At 44.0% G+C, this 18,244-nt stretch overlaps 1 protein-coding gene across 6 annotated transcripts in view; it reads right to left on the bottom strand.

Moving 5' to 3' along the window:
• tanc2b (tetratricopeptide repeat, ankyrin repeat and coiled-coil containing 2b) overlaps nucleotides 1-18,244 on the bottom strand; it is a 159,735-nt gene that overhangs the window by 8,688 nt on the left and 132,803 nt on the right. For all 6 annotated transcript variants that reach the window (XM_060863870.1, XM_060863869.1, XM_060863872.1 and 3 more), the window contains 12 exons: nucleotides 13,374-13,655; nucleotides 13,077-13,201; nucleotides 9,611-9,842; nucleotides 9,345-9,514; nucleotides 6,004-6,611; nucleotides 5,685-5,793; nucleotides 4,970-5,092; nucleotides 4,413-4,649; nucleotides 3,814-4,203; nucleotides 1,565-1,658; nucleotides 1,351-1,484; nucleotides 774-897 (listed from right to left, as the gene is read on the bottom strand). In XM_060863870.1, the coding sequence (XP_060719853.1) occupies nucleotides 774-897; nucleotides 1,351-1,484; nucleotides 1,565-1,658; nucleotides 3,814-4,203; nucleotides 4,413-4,649; nucleotides 4,970-5,092; nucleotides 5,685-5,793; nucleotides 6,004-6,611; nucleotides 9,345-9,514; nucleotides 9,611-9,842; nucleotides 13,077-13,201; nucleotides 13,374-13,655 (2,628 nt within the window). The remainder of the gene's footprint in view (nucleotides 1-773; nucleotides 898-1,350; nucleotides 1,485-1,564; nucleotides 1,659-3,813; nucleotides 4,204-4,412; nucleotides 4,650-4,969; nucleotides 5,093-5,684; nucleotides 5,794-6,003; nucleotides 6,612-9,344; nucleotides 9,515-9,610; nucleotides 9,843-13,076; nucleotides 13,202-13,373; nucleotides 13,656-18,244) is intronic.

Raw genomic sequence — 18,244 nt, 5'->3', positions numbered from 1 at the left:
GGACCCGGAGAACAGGTGAAAATCATGCAAAACTCCACAGAGATCGTAACCTGAACTCAGGACTGAACCAGAGACCCAAGAGCTGGAACTAGAACATGGAAATTTTAGTGGAAATTACATTGGAAGTCATGTCTATGACACACCAGAACAGAAATAAACAAAACTACTGATAGTCTAAAAAGTAAAAACATGTCTTTTCTCTGTCAAGTGGACAGAGAAAAGAAACAGGAATTAGAACTGGTACTTGAAAAAGAAGGAAAAACACAAGAGTTCAGAACCATTTATTCATTCATTCATTTTATGCCACTTATCCGAACTTCTTGGGTCACAGGCAACCTGTGCCTATCTCAGACATCATCGGGCATCAAGGCAGGACACACCCTGGACAGAGTGCCAACCCATCGCAGGGCACACACACACTCTCATTCACTCCCGCACTCACACACTACGTACAATTTTCCAGAGATGTCAATCAACCTACCATGCATGTCTTTGGACCGGGGGAGGAAACCGGAGTACCCGGAGGAAACCCCCGAGGCACGGGGAGCACATGCAAACTCCACACAAGGCGGAGGCGGGAATCGACCCCCCAACCCTGGAGGTGTGAGGCGAACATGCTAACCACTAAGCCACCGTGCCCCCCCCGTTCAGAACCAGTTAATTAAAAAAAAAATCCCTTTAAGAGCAGTTGTGTATATTTCAATCAATACCATGTGTCAGATTGTTGGTTGTTCATTAACAACTCATTAGATTTGAGGTGTTATGTCTCTCACCTTGAGCCAGAAGGTACTCCACTGTTTCTACGTGGCCCTCAGAAGCGGCCATCATCAGGGGAGTTCGTCCCTGTTTATCTACCATGTTTATGTCTGCTCCATGAGTCAGCAACAAGTCCACAATCTGTAAGAGATGATTCGAAATTAAGCGTACGGAACCCTGATTGTACCCTTACCCTGATTGTATTCATTTTATGAAACAAGACAGAATATAATATATAGTTATATAATCGATGACCGAGTTGCTGCACTCAGAAGTATTTTCCAATAACTCCACATCCTGAAGTGTTTTATTTCTCTTATAGTACAAGTTGCCAATAACTACAATTTATTAAAGAACAACGCATTGTACATTTTTTTTTATATCAGAATAGAAATAGAAATAGAAACAATAACTAAAATCAAACAAACACATTACCTGTGATTTAATTTGGACTAAACTTCTGATCAATCAGAATCAAGAATTCAGCAGCACTGTGGCCTGAGACCTTGATATAATTATTTTCATATTTAATGATTGAGAAATCATTGAATCTTCAAGAATTCATAGGAAAGAAAGAAATTCCCGATTTGCTACCTGCCAGTGTCCTTGGCTTACAGCGCTGAAGAGAGGCACGACTCCTCTGCGGTTTGGCTGAGCAGCTTCAGAGCCCTGCTCCAGCAGCATCCGGCAAACATCAAGCTTTCCACGCCCTGCTGCTGCAGTCAGTGCTGAGGATTGAATAAGAGAGCTGTCAGTCATGTGTGTTGCACATATTTTAGTACAAAAACAACAGAGTTACTCCATTTACCTGTTTCCCCCCACAAAGTGTCATAGTTGTTCATCTGAGCATACACTGTAACCTCTTTTTCTTTCTCGGGAAGATCCAGCAGGTATGACACAATCTAAAGAAACAGATAGGAACACATAAGTTAGAGTATTAACTATCACTTAAGATATAAGTCTCAAAGCTCACTCTTATATACTCTTTGCTATTATAGCTTGCCTTTTTTAACTCAACGTTCCTAGCATGACACGCATTCGACTCGTATTCAGACACCACGTTAAAAGAAAGTGAAGCCCCTAGTCAGATAACATCTCGTACACGCACCATGAGAACAGCACAGCTTGTAGCTCTGTCTCTAAAGGACGTGAACAGGATATGCTTCTTCACCAGAGACTTTATCAAGAGAAGATAAAGCTCCATAAATTCATCCTCACTGAGATTAAAGCACTCACTCATTTTCCAGCATCTGTATTAATGCATATCTACCATACTTCTGAGGTAAATTATGTTACTTTCCACATTTTAGCCCAATTCATTCGATTTTCAGACCAGTGTAACATACCGCTACTATGCAGCAAGTTTTTGGAGTTTTCACTTAATGGTCTAGTTAATTAATTTTATTTGAAGTATAATCCTTAAAAACTTTCAAAAGCTTTGTCAAAAACAGGGTATACTGAGATAAGGCAAAGAATGTGGAGACAGAGAAGAAATGTTCTGCTCAGTTTAAAAAAACAAAATTAGGACAGGTAATTTGGTTGACAGGGCAGGAACAGCAGTTGTTTCATGTCTTGGCTGACCCATGTGTGCCAAGGTGTTGATGGAGCAAAATACTAATCATCACATGCCTCCATATCACCGTTGTTAATCATCGGCTCAACCTGCCTGGGATTTATGGGTGGCCTGGTAACGAGATGCTCGACTGAGGTCACCACCCTGAGACCTGACTCCACGAATAGGTCCCAAAACCTGAATGCAACCAGGATATACTCAGTCTCTTTTGTGCTTTTCAATAGATGCTCTTTGTCTGACCTCTCTCTTCACATCTGTTCACTAAGTGAGGCTCACTCGAGTCATTCACCCGTCACCATCACAAGGTCTCAGTCACACAAAGGTGTCAACTAGGAGACTTTTTCCCTATCTGGCAATTTTATTCACAATTAATCAGAAGTTCATCAGAGGCCATGGAGTTGGTCATTGATATAGGAATGAACAGTATTTATGTGCCACCTCCAACAAGCTTGTAGAGAAACAGATTGCATCTCCATGTTTTATTAGATCCCTGGCATAACAGTCAAATAATGAACATGAATGAAATTGGGGCAAAAAAGCCTTCATTATCACCACATATACAACACACTGGAATCCTTTTCTTTCGCATATTCCAGCTTATGAGTTTGGGGTTGAAGCACAGGGGCAGCTACTGTATGATGCAGTAACCCTTGGAGCAGGGAGGGTTAAGGGCCTTGCTTATTTGCCCAAAAGTGGCAGGTTGGCAGTGCTGGAGACTGAACCCCAACCTTTCAATCAACATACTGGAGCCTTAACTGCTTGAGCCACCACTGCCCCAAATATCTTTTGACACCACAGACGAAACCAGACACTATGGACCAACGTTAGAGCCAAACAAAAATAACTTTACTGCAATCCTGATATTGTCACAAAATTTATAGCTGTCTATAAATTCTTTTAATTGGCTACCCCATGCTTCTTACTAATACACTATCCATTTGCAGAGGGCATCAGTTTTTCATCATAATTAACTAAATGGTACTAAATGGTTTCACAATGTGGATTATCCCCTGTATGTATATGTGTGTGTTCCATTAATTTTGCATGCAAAAAATCAGCATACTCCTTTATAAAGGCTTCTTAAAACAGACACCTTCCATAAATGTTAAACAAATGTCTCTACAGATCAATAATTATATGCTTCTCTTTGTTAAATTACATGGATTATTAGTCTTTGGCTATTTAAATCATCCAGTACACAAATCCTTATGAATGAGTTGTTGCTATAGAAACGGTAGTGTATTACGTATACATTGCAGATATAATGCTGTGATTTGTTTTGCAGTCGCCAGTATTGTTGCTGCTGGTATAGAAAATGAATCCAACATGATGTATTATACGATGATGTATAAATGTATAAATAAAGCACAGATTAGTAAATTAAAATAAAAACTGGGACACGTGAGAATGCTAAAAACGAAAGGGTAAAAGACCACGATGTTACTTCAGAGGAATAAACATAATTAAATAATTAAAATTATCACCTCCATATGTCCCATACTAGCTGCTGCTACCAGAGCCTGCTGCATCGCGTGACTCTTCCTGAAGGCATCATGCTGCTGCTGAGGCTGAACTTCCTGCTGTTTATTCTCCAAATCTTCCTTGGTCTCTTGCTGCTCAGCAGGGAGCTCTGTCTCTCTCTCCTTCTCCTGTGGAGTCTCCTCTCCATCTTGCTCCTGCTCTTTCTCCTGCTGCTCTGGGCTGGACATCTGTGTGGTGTCACATGATTTGGTAGGAGAGGGAGTGTGGAGCTGTACGGTCTTTGCCGCCTCACCTCCCCAGTCGCTGTGCAGTAGGAACTTCACCACTTCCATGTGGCCCCTTAGAGCTGCATGGACCACAGCGCATTGGCCGTTCCTGTCTAGCTGATCAAGCTACAGAGAGACATGACAAAAAGAAAGCCTTAAAGGTGTGTGAGTAATTATTTTGTATGAGTTAAATTAAATCCTGAGCGTCAAGCTTTAGGCCAGTTCTAGATGACAAGACTGCTACTGAATTGGTCTTGAATTTGAGGCACTGAGCTCAGCTCTAAAATATGAGAGTTATATATTTGTGTGTGTTTGTGTGTGTGTGTACACCGTACCTTAGCCCTTCTCTTGCAGAGGGCAGTGACGATGTTCAGGTGACCCGCGGTGGCAGCGTAGCTCAGTGCTGTCATGCCACTCTCAGATGCCGAATCCATGTTAGCCCCAAACTCCAGCAGCAGGTTAATCATGTCCATGTAGCCCAAGTGAGCATGCACACATAGCACTGGTGCATTGTTCAACACCTCTGTCCGGTAATTAACATTTGCTCCCCCCATCATCAGCAGGCGGGACACCTAAACGTGCACATAAAGGCCAAAGGGCTAAATGACTTCTCAGGAAGTTTTTCCTTGACACAGTTGTTAATAATCATAATAATCAATATTACTCTAATCAGGATTTCTGTCAAGCTGCATTGTGCTTTATGTCTATTGTTAAAAGTGCTATAAAAGTGCATTTGAACTGACGGGCACCCGTCATTGTTTATGATGAATGGCTTCTAAAGGAATGTTCTAATGTAGCTAATGAATAAAAGCAAGTAGAAATCTTCATTAGTAAAATTATTATTAGTGTCCTACTAGAATGTTCTTCTTTTCGTTTGTTTGGAGTGGTGTACCTTAATGTTAGGGGTGTACAGGTTTCTCAGAGAAGATAAAGCAGTGGATAAAGTCTCAGTGCTGTAAGACGCCCACAGCCCCTGCAAAATGGATGAGGACACCCCGACTTTCTTACTCAGGCCCTGCAACAGAAAAGATAAAAACAGATTTAACAGTAAATTTAGGTTAAACTTTACTCCGTTAGAAAACACCCTGTTCTATTATACGCCATTAAAATACCACAAGTTTTTTTTTCTATTTACAAAGCCTGATGAACTGATGATGCTAGATATTTACCCAAGCATGACAATCAACCAGATTTTTTTTTACCTTTTAGTTGCCACAGTTTAATTTTACCGACCTGTTCAGCAACAAATTACGGTAAGGCTTCTGTCGATTAAATAGGTTTCAATATAAAAAGGAAGAAGTCTACAGTACAGTAAAATTCTTTTCTTCACATATCCCAGTTTGTTAGAAAGTTTGAGGTTAGAGCACAGGGTCAGCCATAATTCAGTAGCCCTGGGGCAGTGAGGGCTAAACAGTTTCCGCCTGGTGGTGCTGGGGCTTGAACCCGGTGACCTTCTGTCCAGTAACCCAGATCCATAACCACTGAGGCACCACTACCCCTAAAGGTGCCTAAATATGTCAGCTACCCGAAAAAGATTCCAAGACCAAAACAGGTCCATATCCTATCCATATATTTGCATGTTTCTGTGATATTGTGGATAGTCTCACCTTAAATATATGTGCTTTCAGGATATGATGTCCTAGTTCTATAGTCTGCTGTCTGTTGAGTTTGTTTGTTTGTCTGGAAAACCAGAAGGCCAGCAGTGTGTGTCCATTCCTGAAACAACAGAAAAATAAGAAAATAAAATGTGTGAAGTGCAAAAGGCTGTGGAAATATTTTAGAATGAAATCATACAGTTGGCACTGATTTTCTAAATTTGCAACAGCAGTGCATAAGAAATTACTCAGACGTGCTTGTCCTTCTGTCACAATATACGATTATATGATTAAATCTTATAAATTTTTCTCTTCTCTTTTTCCTTCTCACCTGGGATCACAAAGGAATTTGGTCTTCTCCCCTTCCTCCCTCCAGATAAGCCACTCACGGAATGATGGGTGCACGAACATACGCGTGGCATCACGCCTCTTTACCAGGAAGACACCCAGCTGCTCCATCCTCTGGCGGAAATCATCCCAGTCGAGCGTGGCCCTGAGGGACCCTGCATTGACCGCTTGGTAAATCTGTTCATCGGTGAGTGGGTGCAGTGACGCCAGTGCCACATTGAGCAGGGGCAGTGCTCGCTCAAAGGACGACTGCGTAGGAAAGCGCATATTCAGCTGCAGCAGGTAAACTTCAGCCAGGCTCACAGGCACCACCTTGTAGCCGGAGCTCTTCAACACCAGGTAGCCACGCTCAATCAGGTCAAAGGTCAGCTTCAGGTAGAGGAATGACCCGTGACTGAGAGCCTTCAGGTGTGAGCTGAGTTTGGCAAAGCCAGCGCCATCCATCTTACCGTTGAGCGAGATGTTGCTCTGGATTTCAGCACTGCCATGAACACGCTGCAGCACGTAGGCCTGCAAATCCCGGTCGATAGCATCGTTCTCCTCCAGGGCATCCAGTGAGATATGGTGGAAGGGCAAGGGTTTTGTGATGTCCTAAAGATCGAACATAAATGGATTATTCTCATCACACTGCAAAGTTTGGTGTTGTTTTGGTGTGATGCTGATGTCAGTCGTAAACGCACTTTCTCTAAACACATCACCTCTTAAGCTCTAAAGCTAATTAGCAGGTCTTTCAAGTGAGAACTAGTGAAGGCGAACCAATTCAGAGGGCAGTAGAGCCGAGATCAATATAGTGCAAGCTAGTAAACAAGCACAGGACATCGCTAAAAACTATGGAAACAAATCAGGCTTAAAAAGCAGGGCAACAGGCCTGTGCAGTGTAATTGCTGATTTAAACATTTACATTTATGCTTATTTATACCCATCCACCAAATAACGTTTATGGCATTTGACAGAAACCCTTATCCAAAGTAGGGATGTACCGATCCAATATTTTGGATCGGTATCGGTGCTGATCCAAGCATTTTGAGTGGATCGGGTATCGGTGGTGTGTGACCGATCCAAATCCGATACCCGTTATCATGGGCATCGGAACCATTATATGTGGGTGGGACAGGACCCACCCACTTTTTAAGACCAATAGTATTGGACCCACCCACTTTTACCGTCTCTATTCAGCGCATATGTCTTTTTTATTACTTTTCAGAGCGCCGCCAGTTTATTCCATTCTGCTTGAGGAATGCCCTAATAAATTAAACTCCATTCCGCGTTTTACCTACAGCATTGACCAGGCTCCTGCTTCCTGATATCCATGGGCGTCGGAACCATTATATGTGTGTGGGACAGGACACGCCCACTTTTTATTTACTTCCAATGCCCATGCTGGTGGTGGTTTATTAATGAACAGCAAACATCATAGACAATTGCTTGAACTTATAAGAAAAATACACTTATATATTAAATTGCATTAATGAAAATAAATATAATAACTTTTATAGGAAATATGTTGCACAACCGCCTGCGACCGACAGGCAAGTTTAGCAGGCACCCTTTCCATTTACCTCAGCGCATTAAACATGTCGCTCATTTGGGTGCACTAACTGTTAAAAGTACTGTTTTCTACTGCATTAATACTTTTTTAAGGTTTCTTGTGTTTTCATTTTTCATCCAGTATTGGGGATTTTTGTATTTCTTTGCCAGAAACAAATAAATGTTAATAACTATACATTCTTTAGTTTTAAAGGTAGAAAAGAACACAGATCTTTTCTCAGTATCGGTATCGGCCGATACTGGCAAATGCTGGTATCGGAATCGGATCGGAAGAGGAAAAAGTGGTATCGGTACATCCCTAATCCAAAGCGGCTTATATTTTTCTTATGTATACAACTGAGTTTCTGAGGGTGAAGGGCCTTACTCAAGGGCCCACAAGTGGCAGGATTTGAACCCATGACCATTCAAGAAGTCCAACATCTTAACCACTGAGCTCCAAATATTTAATGCTGGCTTTTCTATTTTCCATACCACTGAACTGACTTGTGGGGAACCTGGAGACTCGAATCCCGTGGTACTCAAGACACAATGTGGTGGATGTCCTACACAGGGTACCAGTCCTTTACACACACAGACAGACAGACACACACACACACACACACACATTCACACACTATGGGCAATTGTATGACAAGAGTTGAATTTAGAGGTGCCAACAATAAGTCTTTGGACTGGTGGAGGAAACCCTGGAGGAAACCCATGAAGCACAGGGAGAAGATGCGAAATCAAAACAAACACAGGGTGGAGGCAGGAGCCAAACCCCCAACCCCAAATGTGTAAGACAAACAAGCTAATCAATAATCAGGGTGACTCAAGGAAGACAAAACAGCTGAAATAATTTGTGTTATTTGGATATACAGTATACAATAGCAGCTCTTGACCATTGATATTGAAGATCTTCCACAAAGCAGGTGTGTTTCCTGTTCTAGTTTGCCAGATGCACACAGAATTGTAAATATTGGTAACCAGGGTTGCAAGGTTTTAGCTGCAAATCCATCCCAACTACATCTCCAAAATCACACCAAATACCTGAAACTAGCAAAGCTGTTGCATGGGTAATTTTAGGTCACTGTGGTTTCTGTACATCGTCTGGATGTAGTTTGATCCATAATCCACATTTCTGTTTCACAATTCTTGCGATATATTTTATGTACTTAGACTTTGAGTATGTTTGCAGAAATGGATTAGATTTCATTTGGTTTATTTGCTGTAAGACAAGATTTTGAGAGTTGATAGCTATAAAGTATTTTTAAACTAGCTCAATTTGGGGAAAAATCTGCGACTCCTTGGCAGCTCGTCCTTTCCACTGTCCTGTCCCCTGCTTCTCTCCCTGAGGTGACATGTTTCCGGCATTTATTGGACTCTATTAGCGCTTGTTGCAGAATTAACAGATTAGGAAACTGATCAAAACGTATCATGAGATGTTTTGAAACAGTAACAGATAACACTTGATGTGATAAACAAATACTATGACACTTCAAGTAAAGTAATATTACAGGGTTGCCAGGTCTCTTTATTTTTATTTCCATCACTGCTCGTCCGGTTCCACCATCTCTCAGGGTACAAGGTAGGTATGCATCAAGACTCGATAATACTGTCTGCCAAAAGTAGTAAATATAACTGTAACTTCTAGTGTAGTAAATTTATTAGAAGTGAAATTAGCATCAGTAACATTAACGACAAAGAGACAGCTGGCAAATGAATGGAAAAACAAAGGTGAACAGTTGATGTGCTTGAAATACTACTTGTGTGTATGTGTTTGTGTGTGTGTCTTACCTGCAGTGTAGTTCGAACAGTCACCACTAGCTTGAGCCAGGCTGGAAACCTGTCGATGGTCTTACAAAGAAAAGAGACAATTGTATCTCCGTAATCAGGCTTGTGGAACTCAGCTTCATTAAGACCATCGATAAGAATAATGAAATCTTCATCGCCTGTCATCTTCCTCTCTGAAAAAATGAACACACGGATAAACGAACCACAAAGGTTATATATTTTATGTCAGAATATAACGGATTCTGTATAAGACTTCTGTCTTTATACACCTTTATACAGTGCGTCCAGCGGCTCGAGGACTCCTCGTGTGAACGCGCTGAGTGGATCCTGGACACAGGAGCGCAGACTGAGCGTGCTCTGAATGTGTGGTTCTCTCAGCAGCAGCTCTCTGTAGGTGTTAAGTTGTGGTGAACGGCACAGCAGAGCTGCCACGTTGTGCACAAACTCAGGCACCAGGCAAGTGTAAGCATTGTCAGCTTGACAGTAGTGATACGCTACCACCTACATGAGATAAGCAGAGAAGAAAGAATGTTGTAGGTATCTGCATTCATCACGTCACCAATTCTCCAGTTTCCTCCTTCTACCATAAAAAAAGGAGAGTAGATAGGTAAGTGACTCTAAATTGCTCCTAGGTGTGAGTGTGTGTGTTGGTATCAGATATGGTCCAACAGGTTCGGTTTCCACCTCGATCCTGACATGATGCCAAAGTATGTTTTGATATCCCTCTGGATTCTGATCTTTAGTAACTTTTCCACTCTTAAACTTCAGAGCACTAGTTCATTTAACTAGTTTGATACAGATTTATATTATCGACTTGAATGAAATTTCTCTGAGAGAAAAATGAACAGTTTTTTTTTGCCGTGTATCATCAATGTGAACAAGATCAGCAAGTACTGGCTATGAGATTTTGTACTCTAGTGTTCAGCAAAACTCACAATGATGATGATTGATTGGATTCTTTTTAATGTGTAGATGTGCGGTGAGAGAGAGAGAGAGAGAGAGAGAGAGAGAGCGAGAGAGAGACAGAGGGAGAGAGAAGGTGAGAGTGAGGGAGGGTGACAAGAGAGAGGGTGACAGAGAAGAGACAGAGAGAGAGAGAAAGACACAGAGAGAGAGTGAGGGAGAGGGTGACAGTAAGGGAGAGGGAGAGAGAGAGAGGGTGAGAGTGAAAGAGGGTGACAGTGAGGGAGAAAGAGAGAGAGAGGGAGAGAGAAAGAGAGAGAGTAACAGTGAGGGAGAGGGAGAGAGAGAGAGGGAGAGAGAGAGAGAGAGAGAGAGAGAGGGTAACAGTGAGGGAGAGGGAGAAAGAGAGAGGGTGAAAGTGAGAGAGGGTGGGGGTGAGGGAGAGGGGTAGAGAAAGACAGAGAGAGTGACAGTGAGGGAGAGAGCGAGAGAGAGGGTGAGAGAGAGAGAGATTGGAGATGTCTGAACTGACAGAATTGGAGAAAGAATGAGAGAGAGAGGGGCAGATAGCGAGGGACTAAGACAGAGACAGAAACAGAGAAAAAGAGTGAGAGCGGGAGAAAGAGTAAGAGTGTGACAGAGGTTGAGAGAGGGATAGAGAAATAGAAAGGGATAGAAAAATAGAGAGGGAGAGAGACTAAGACAGAGAGAAAGAGTGTATGTGTGAGTGAGAGAGAGGAGGGAGACCAGTCTGGACAAGTCTTCATAGAAATTCCTATTCACCTCCATGGAAAATAATAGAATAAAGGGTGTAATGTCACAAGAGTAACTTGTTTGTGTGTGTGTGTGTGTGTGTGTGTGTGTGAGAGAGAGAGAGAGAGAGAGAGAGATATGAGAAACAGAGCATTGGAACAGAGTGGAGTAAATTATTAATGCACTGGCTTAAAAAGATCGACTTGCTTGCCAGGGGAATGGCATTCTGCAGGTATGAATATTTCATAAGGCTCTGTGGCAAAGTTGTTTTTTCCTTTTATAAACACATCTGCATAATGCTGCGACTGAGACACTGAGCCTGGACAGGTGATGACGATGATTTGAGCATGTTAGCATGTGCATGCATGCGTGTAGCCTTCGCGGGCGCAGCAGGGCATTGGTGTCTGCCACTGCGTTTGTGTAGCTATTAAAGTTACAACAGGATGAGTGACGGCTTTTGGGTACGTTATATATGTATCAGGTCCTCTAGAGGATGCTTTGCGGTTTAATTTAAACAAATCCTCATCTACAAAGGAAACATGGAAGCTTCAGCATCTGACTCATAAGCTTTTATGTGCTCTTTACCTTCATCGTTTGATCTCGGAAGACGATTTTCTTCTTTTTTTTTGAGAAGATAAGGCTGGCGAAATCGGCCAATCTTTCTTCCCTGCCTCCACTTCCCTCGCTAATCCTCACTCCCCCACATATGTTTCTCCTCTTTTTTCCAAATGATTTTCTACACCTACGAACATCGATTAGTCCCACCACTTTCTTCACCGGAGCTCGTCCCATCCATGATGCACCAGACTCCCACGACGTCCTCCTCTTCACCACAAGCCCATAACCGCAAGACAACCAACAGCCAGGATGCCACTCGTTCTCAAAAGCCTGTGCTACCGTTCCTTTCATTTCATAAATTTTACCATCTGTTGACTCTTTCTTACTCAGACACACGTCCGAGGTCTTAATTCCTGTCTTAAAAACCTGTCTCAATTCAAATTGGGACAATTTACAGAAACAGATTTGTAGTTCAGCACTTTAACCAATCCTCCCTTCTGAGTTATACATCTAGGATGTGAAACGCAGGACTCTTAAGTTTTGAAGACAGGCAAGAGTGACATTTCCAACCGGCTCCGACCGGGGACTCCGTCGTTCTACTGGGGGACTTCAACGCTCACGTGGGCAGGGACACCAACACCAATTTTCTTTCATTGTATCTTACCCAGATGCAATCGTGCTATTTTCTGATTGGCTATTGTGTAGCCTCTTTTTTGATTGGCTGATAAGTGTCAGGCTCGACTAAGAACTGCAGGTGACGCGCTTGATTCCTGCCCAGTTCCAGAGACATCGGTGCGGACAGATACATTTTGGGCGCTACAGCATTATATGATAAATAGTCAAAAAGTTTTTCTGCGTGAGAAATACGATGTGTGGTGGGAGAGCATGACAAAAGACCCAAATACAGATATGTGTTCACGGTTCACGAGATGCCAAATGAAGTCATGATTATTGAAGGCTTTTCTATGAGGAACAACATTATTCACAATGTAAAGATGTGAACACAGCAAAAAGTTTGCTTTTTTGTGAATTGTTCACTGAATCTGCTCCTATATGCTCTCTCTACTCACAGCCTTCTAGGCTTAGTACTCAGCCCTCTTCTTTATTCCCTTGATACCTGTTCAATGCTGACATACTGTACAATCAGATATGTGGATGACACCTAACTCATCTTTTCCTTCCCACCATTAGACACTCGTATCATGGTTTGCCTGACTGATATCTCATAATGAAAGGCAGTACAGTACAACACCTAAAGCTGAAAGCCAGTGAGATTGAAGTGCTGTATATTCCTGGAATTACATCCTCACACCTTACATACTATATCCTAGTCTGCCTTTAGACCAATCTTTAATACAATCTCTTAAATAGAAGTCTGTGGTGCACTCCTGAAATCTAGCACTTTTGAATATCGAATACTGGATGCTCTTTATCTACAGTTTCTGACAGAGGAAACGTATTATGTACGATGTAAGTTGTATCCGTTTATCAGCTCGGGTAGAAATGAATAAAAGATCACACCTGAGATGCGAGTCTCCTCATAGCCTCCTCCTGTCGCCTCCTCATCTCCGGAGTTCCTGGGCAGCTTCCACCTCCAAGCGTACTGTGGTTAGGCTGTGGCTGTGTAAGAGGAAGTCCATCTCCATCTGACAAACACACACACAAGCATGTAAACACACTAAACTTAACAAATGACACGATAACAAAACCTCATAGTTTTATCTCAATCATGTCAGAATAACAACAATGAAATCAAACAGAAAATATTAAACGCTGCGCCAAGCTTTGGTTGAAAATTACTTTAACCTTAACTCTTACGTTTGGGTGAAGCCTGTGGGCTGTCGGAGGCAATCTGCCTCATGCGGTTTCCGTGGCAGCTGAGAGCCACCAGGCGGGAGATTATGGCCGTCTTGCCAAAGCCAATGTTGCCAACGAGCACCACGCCCTGGTTGGTCGCACGGTTGGTGCTGCTCAACTGAGCATCAATTTCTTGGAAGAGCCACTCACGGCCCGTAAACACAGAGTCCACTGTGATGCTGGGAACCTCAAAGAGCAACGGCTTTAGCGCTATGTCCTGGAGCCTGTATGGAGCGAAGCGCACTGAGGGAGAGACATAAAGAGAGAGATAAAGAGAAAAAAAAATCAGTGGACTACAGTCACATAATAATGGACCTAATGAGTGACGAGTCATGCCAACATACCAGCCAAAAATAATAATGGATATATAATACTACAGAGAGGATGATTATATTAGTGTTAAATCAAGAAAACTTAACTTCTAGCATCAACAACTACAAATACACCTGATGAGTAAACTCCTTAAACCACAGTGAGGAGTACAAACACTCATTATACAATGATATGGAACAAACAAGCCATTTAGGATTTACCAGGGCACACACATACACACACACAAATGTACAGTAGTAATGGAAAATAAATAAAGCAGTTACACAGCAGGTGAAAAGTGTGCAGCGTTAGCAGAACAGGAACTTACGTGACTGGGACTGCCAGGCAATGTGGTTAGCAGAAGCTAAGACACACACATACACACACACACACACACACACACACACACATAGGTGAAAGGAGAAAAAAATGCCTACATTGAGAGAAAAGCTGCATGAAGTAATGAAGGCATAATTGGACAAGGGATAATGAAAATGAAAGCTTAGCCAAAAACCCAATACATAATGATAATAATAATGTTTAGGCCACTTTAGCTTCTGGACCACAGATAGTGACATTTGGAGAACTAAATGGATACAGATTTTAGTATTGCAAGGCATCCTAACTATATATAAACGTTCTATAAATCCACGATTTATCTCCTCTTTGTTTATTGGTGCTACACCACTTTGTTCAGCTACAGCTCTGTCACTGTGGCTCATATTGCTCCTCGCAGCTCAATAGAGCAGCTCGAGTACAGAAAAAAGTCACCTTCAACCCAAAATATATGCAGTGTTTGCATCATTTCCTGTCATTGACTCGTTTCAGGGTAAAATCACAGGGTTGAGATTACAATGCTCAGGCATTCTGCACTCTGCTCTGCTTGTGTGTTAGCTTAGTAGGGACGGTGGGAATTTAAAAGCCTTTCTAGACTTCATGGTCACTGTATTGGACAAAACTGAACCTGCTGGTGCTGCTTGGAAAGTGGACGATCTAAAGGCTGAAGCTCATTGCTCTTCCATGCAGAAGTTGTGTTAATTGTCCTCTAAACACCAGGCTACGGTTGGTGCTCAGTGAATATGTTTTGTTGTGTAGGTCCACCAAGCTGCTACTGCTGGGCCACTGAGCAAGGTCTCAATTGCTCAATTACTCTCAATTGCTCAGTTGTATAAATATGTAACCCGCTCTGGATAAGGGTGACTGGCAAATCTAAGAAGGTTCATGCTTTTTTCAGAGGGTCTTCTGGATCACTGAATGTCGGATAGATAGATAGACAGATAGATAGATAGACAGATAGATAGACAGACAGACAGACAGACAGACAGGCAGGCAGGCAGGCAGGCAGGCAGATATATACAGTAGATATATAGATAGATAGATACAGACAGACAGACAGACAGACAGACAGACAGATAGATAGATAGATAGATAGATAGATAGATAGATACAGTAGATATATAGATAGATACAGACAGACAGACAGACAGACAGACAGACAGATAGATAGATAGATAGATAGATAGATAGATAGATAGATAGATAGATACAGTAGATATATAGATAGATACAGACAGACAGACCGACAGACAGATATAAATATAATGTAAATATCTGGCAACATTCCCGCTCCAATCCAGGTCCGTTTAATGTAACGTTAAATTAATGTAGCTTTAAAACCAAGAGATCTCATCTACTGTAAGTCCGACGGTCCTGCTCCTCCACATGGTTCCTGTCATTTTTACAGCTAATTTTAATTACAGATGTGGAAATCTCAGTAAAACCTTGCTGTTCTCATTGGAGTTCTGAGGCAGCATAAAATAAAGCATATGGAATGAAATTGGTCCTGTTTGATCAAATGTGAAACGTTTATAAAGACAACTCCTGCAACATTCCTGGTTTGCTATAAGTAATTTGATGTGATGCTACAATTGTCATCAACCTGCTACAGATGTTGCATGTATTTAATGGCGTCCGTAAATCCAAAAAAAAGAACATTTTAATTGTAAGAGAAAAAACTACATTGAGGGATATAAATACCCCTTATGAGAAACTTAATATCAAGGTCCGTGACGTCGCCCGGTATGACGCAACCGGGGCCCCACCCTGGAGCCAGGCCTGGGGTTGGGGCTCGTATGCGAGCACCTGGTGGCCGGGTCTTACCCCACGGGGCCTGACCGGGCTCAGCCCGAAGGAGCGATGTGTGGCCGATCTCCTGTGGGCCCACCACCTGCAGGAGGAACCGTAAGGGGCTGGTGCCTCAGCGACCCAATCCCTGGACACAGAATCTGGCTCTAGGGACATGGAATGTCACCTCGCTGGGGGGGAAGGAGCCTGAGCTGGTGCGGGAGGTTGAGAGATACTGACTAGAGATAGTTGGGCTCGCCTCCAAGCACAGCTTGGGCTCTGGAACCCAACTCCTTGAGAGAGACTGGACTCTCTACTACTCTGGAGTTGCCCACGGTGAGAGGCGGTGGGCTGGTGTGGGCTTGCTTATAGCCCCCAGCTCAGCAACCATGTGTTGGAGTTCACCCCGGTGAACGAGAGGGTCGTTTCCCTGCGCCTTCTGGTCGGGGATAGGTCTCTCACTGTTATTTGTGCTTACAGGCCAAATGGCAGTGTAGAGTACCCGACCTTCTTGGCGTCTCTGGAAGGGGGGTTGGAAATTGCTCCGACCGGGGACTCCGTCGTTCTACTGGGGGACTTCAATGCTCACGTGGGCAGTGACACCTGGAGGGGCGTGATTGGGAGGAACGGCCCCCCCGACCTGAACCCGAGTGGTGTTCTGTTATTGGACTTCTGTGCTAGCCACAGTTTGTCCATAACGAACACCATGTTCAAGCATAAGGGTGTCCATCAGTACACATGGCACCAGGACACCCTAGGTTGGAGGTCGATGATCGACATTGTGGTTGTTTCATCTGACCTGTCTTGGACACTCGGGTAAAGCGAGTGGCGGAGCTGTCAACTGATCACCACCTGGTGGTGAGTTGGATCCGATGGCGGGGGAGGAAATTGGACAGACTTGGCAGACCCAAATGTACTGTGAGGGTCTGCTGGGAACATTTGACAGAGTCTCGGGTCAGAGAGATCTTCAACTCCCACCTCCGGCAGAGCTTCAACCAGATCCCGAGGGAGGTTGGAGACATTGAGTCCGAATGGACCATCTTCTCCACCTCCATTGTCGACGCAGCCGCTCGGAGCTGTGGCCATAAGGTTTCCGGTGCCTGTTGTGGCAGCAATCCCCGAACCTGGTGGTGGACCCCGGAAGTAAGGGATGCCTTCAAGCTGTTGGCTATCGAGCCAACCAGGCTCGATAGGAATCCGGAGGCAGCTGATAGGTACCGGAGGGCCAAGCGAGCTTCAGCCCTGGTGGTTGCGAAGGCAAAAACTCAGGTCTGGGAGGAGTTCGGTGAGGCCATGGAGATGGACTATCAGTTGGCCTTGAAGAAATTATGGCAAACCGTCCGGCGCCTGAGGAGGGGGAAGCAGTGCCCTGCGCACACTGTTTACAGTGGGAGTGGGAATCTGCTGACTTCAACTGGGGACATCCTCGGATGGTGGAAGGAGTACTTCGAGGTTCTCCTCAACCCCACCGACATGTCTTCCACTGAGGAAGCAGAGGGTGAGGGCTCAGTTGTGGACTCGTCGATCCCCCAAGCTGAGATCACTGAGGTAGTTGAGAAGCTCCTCAGTGGCAAGGCACCGGGGGTGGATGAGATCCGCCCTGAGTACCTCAAGTCTCTGGATGTTGTGGGGATGTCTTGGTTGACACGCCTCTGCAACATCGCATGGTGGCTGGGGACAGTACCTCTGGACTGGCAGACTGGGGTGGTGGTCCCTCTGTTTAAGAAGGGGGACCGGAGGGTGTGTTCCAACTACAGGGGGATCACACTCTGCAGCCTCCCCGGAAAAGTCTATGCCAGGGTACTGGAGAGGAGAATTCGGCCGATAGTCAAACCTCGGATTCAGGAGTAACAATGCGGGTTTCGTCCTGGTCATGGAACACTGGACCATCTCTATACCCTCACCAGGTTGCTGGAGGGTCCATGGGAGTTTGCCCAACCAGTCCACATTTGCTTTGTGGATCTGGAGAAGGAATTTGACTGTGTCCCTCGTGGTGACCTGTGGGTGGTGCTCTGGGAGTATGGCATCCGGGGCCCTCTGCTAAGGGCTGTCCGGTCCCTATATGACCGGAGCAGGAGTTTGGATCGCATTGCCAGCAGTAAGTCAGACTTGTGCCCGGTGCATGTTAGACTCCGGCAGGGCTGCCCTTTGTCACCGGTCCTGTTAATTATTTATATGGACAGGATTTCTAGGCGCAGTTGGGGGCCAGAGGGAGTCCGGTTTGAGGACTGCAGGATTTCGTCTCTGCTTTTTGCAGATGATGTTGTCCGGTTGGCTTCCTCAAATCAGGATCTTCAGCGTGCACTGGGACGGTTTGCAGCCGAGTGTGAAGCGGCGGGGATGAGAATCAGCACCTCCAAGTCGGAGGCCATGGTTCTCAGCTGGAAAAGGGTGGC

Source organism: Tachysurus vachellii, chromosome 2 (assembly GCF_030014155.1).
Source record: "Tachysurus vachellii isolate PV-2020 chromosome 2, HZAU_Pvac_v1, whole genome shotgun sequence".
NCBI lineage: Eukaryota > Metazoa > Chordata > Actinopteri > Siluriformes > Bagridae > Tachysurus > Tachysurus vachellii.
Note: the sequence above shows the minus strand (reverse complement) of the source record. Positions and strands in the feature narration are given on the sequence as shown.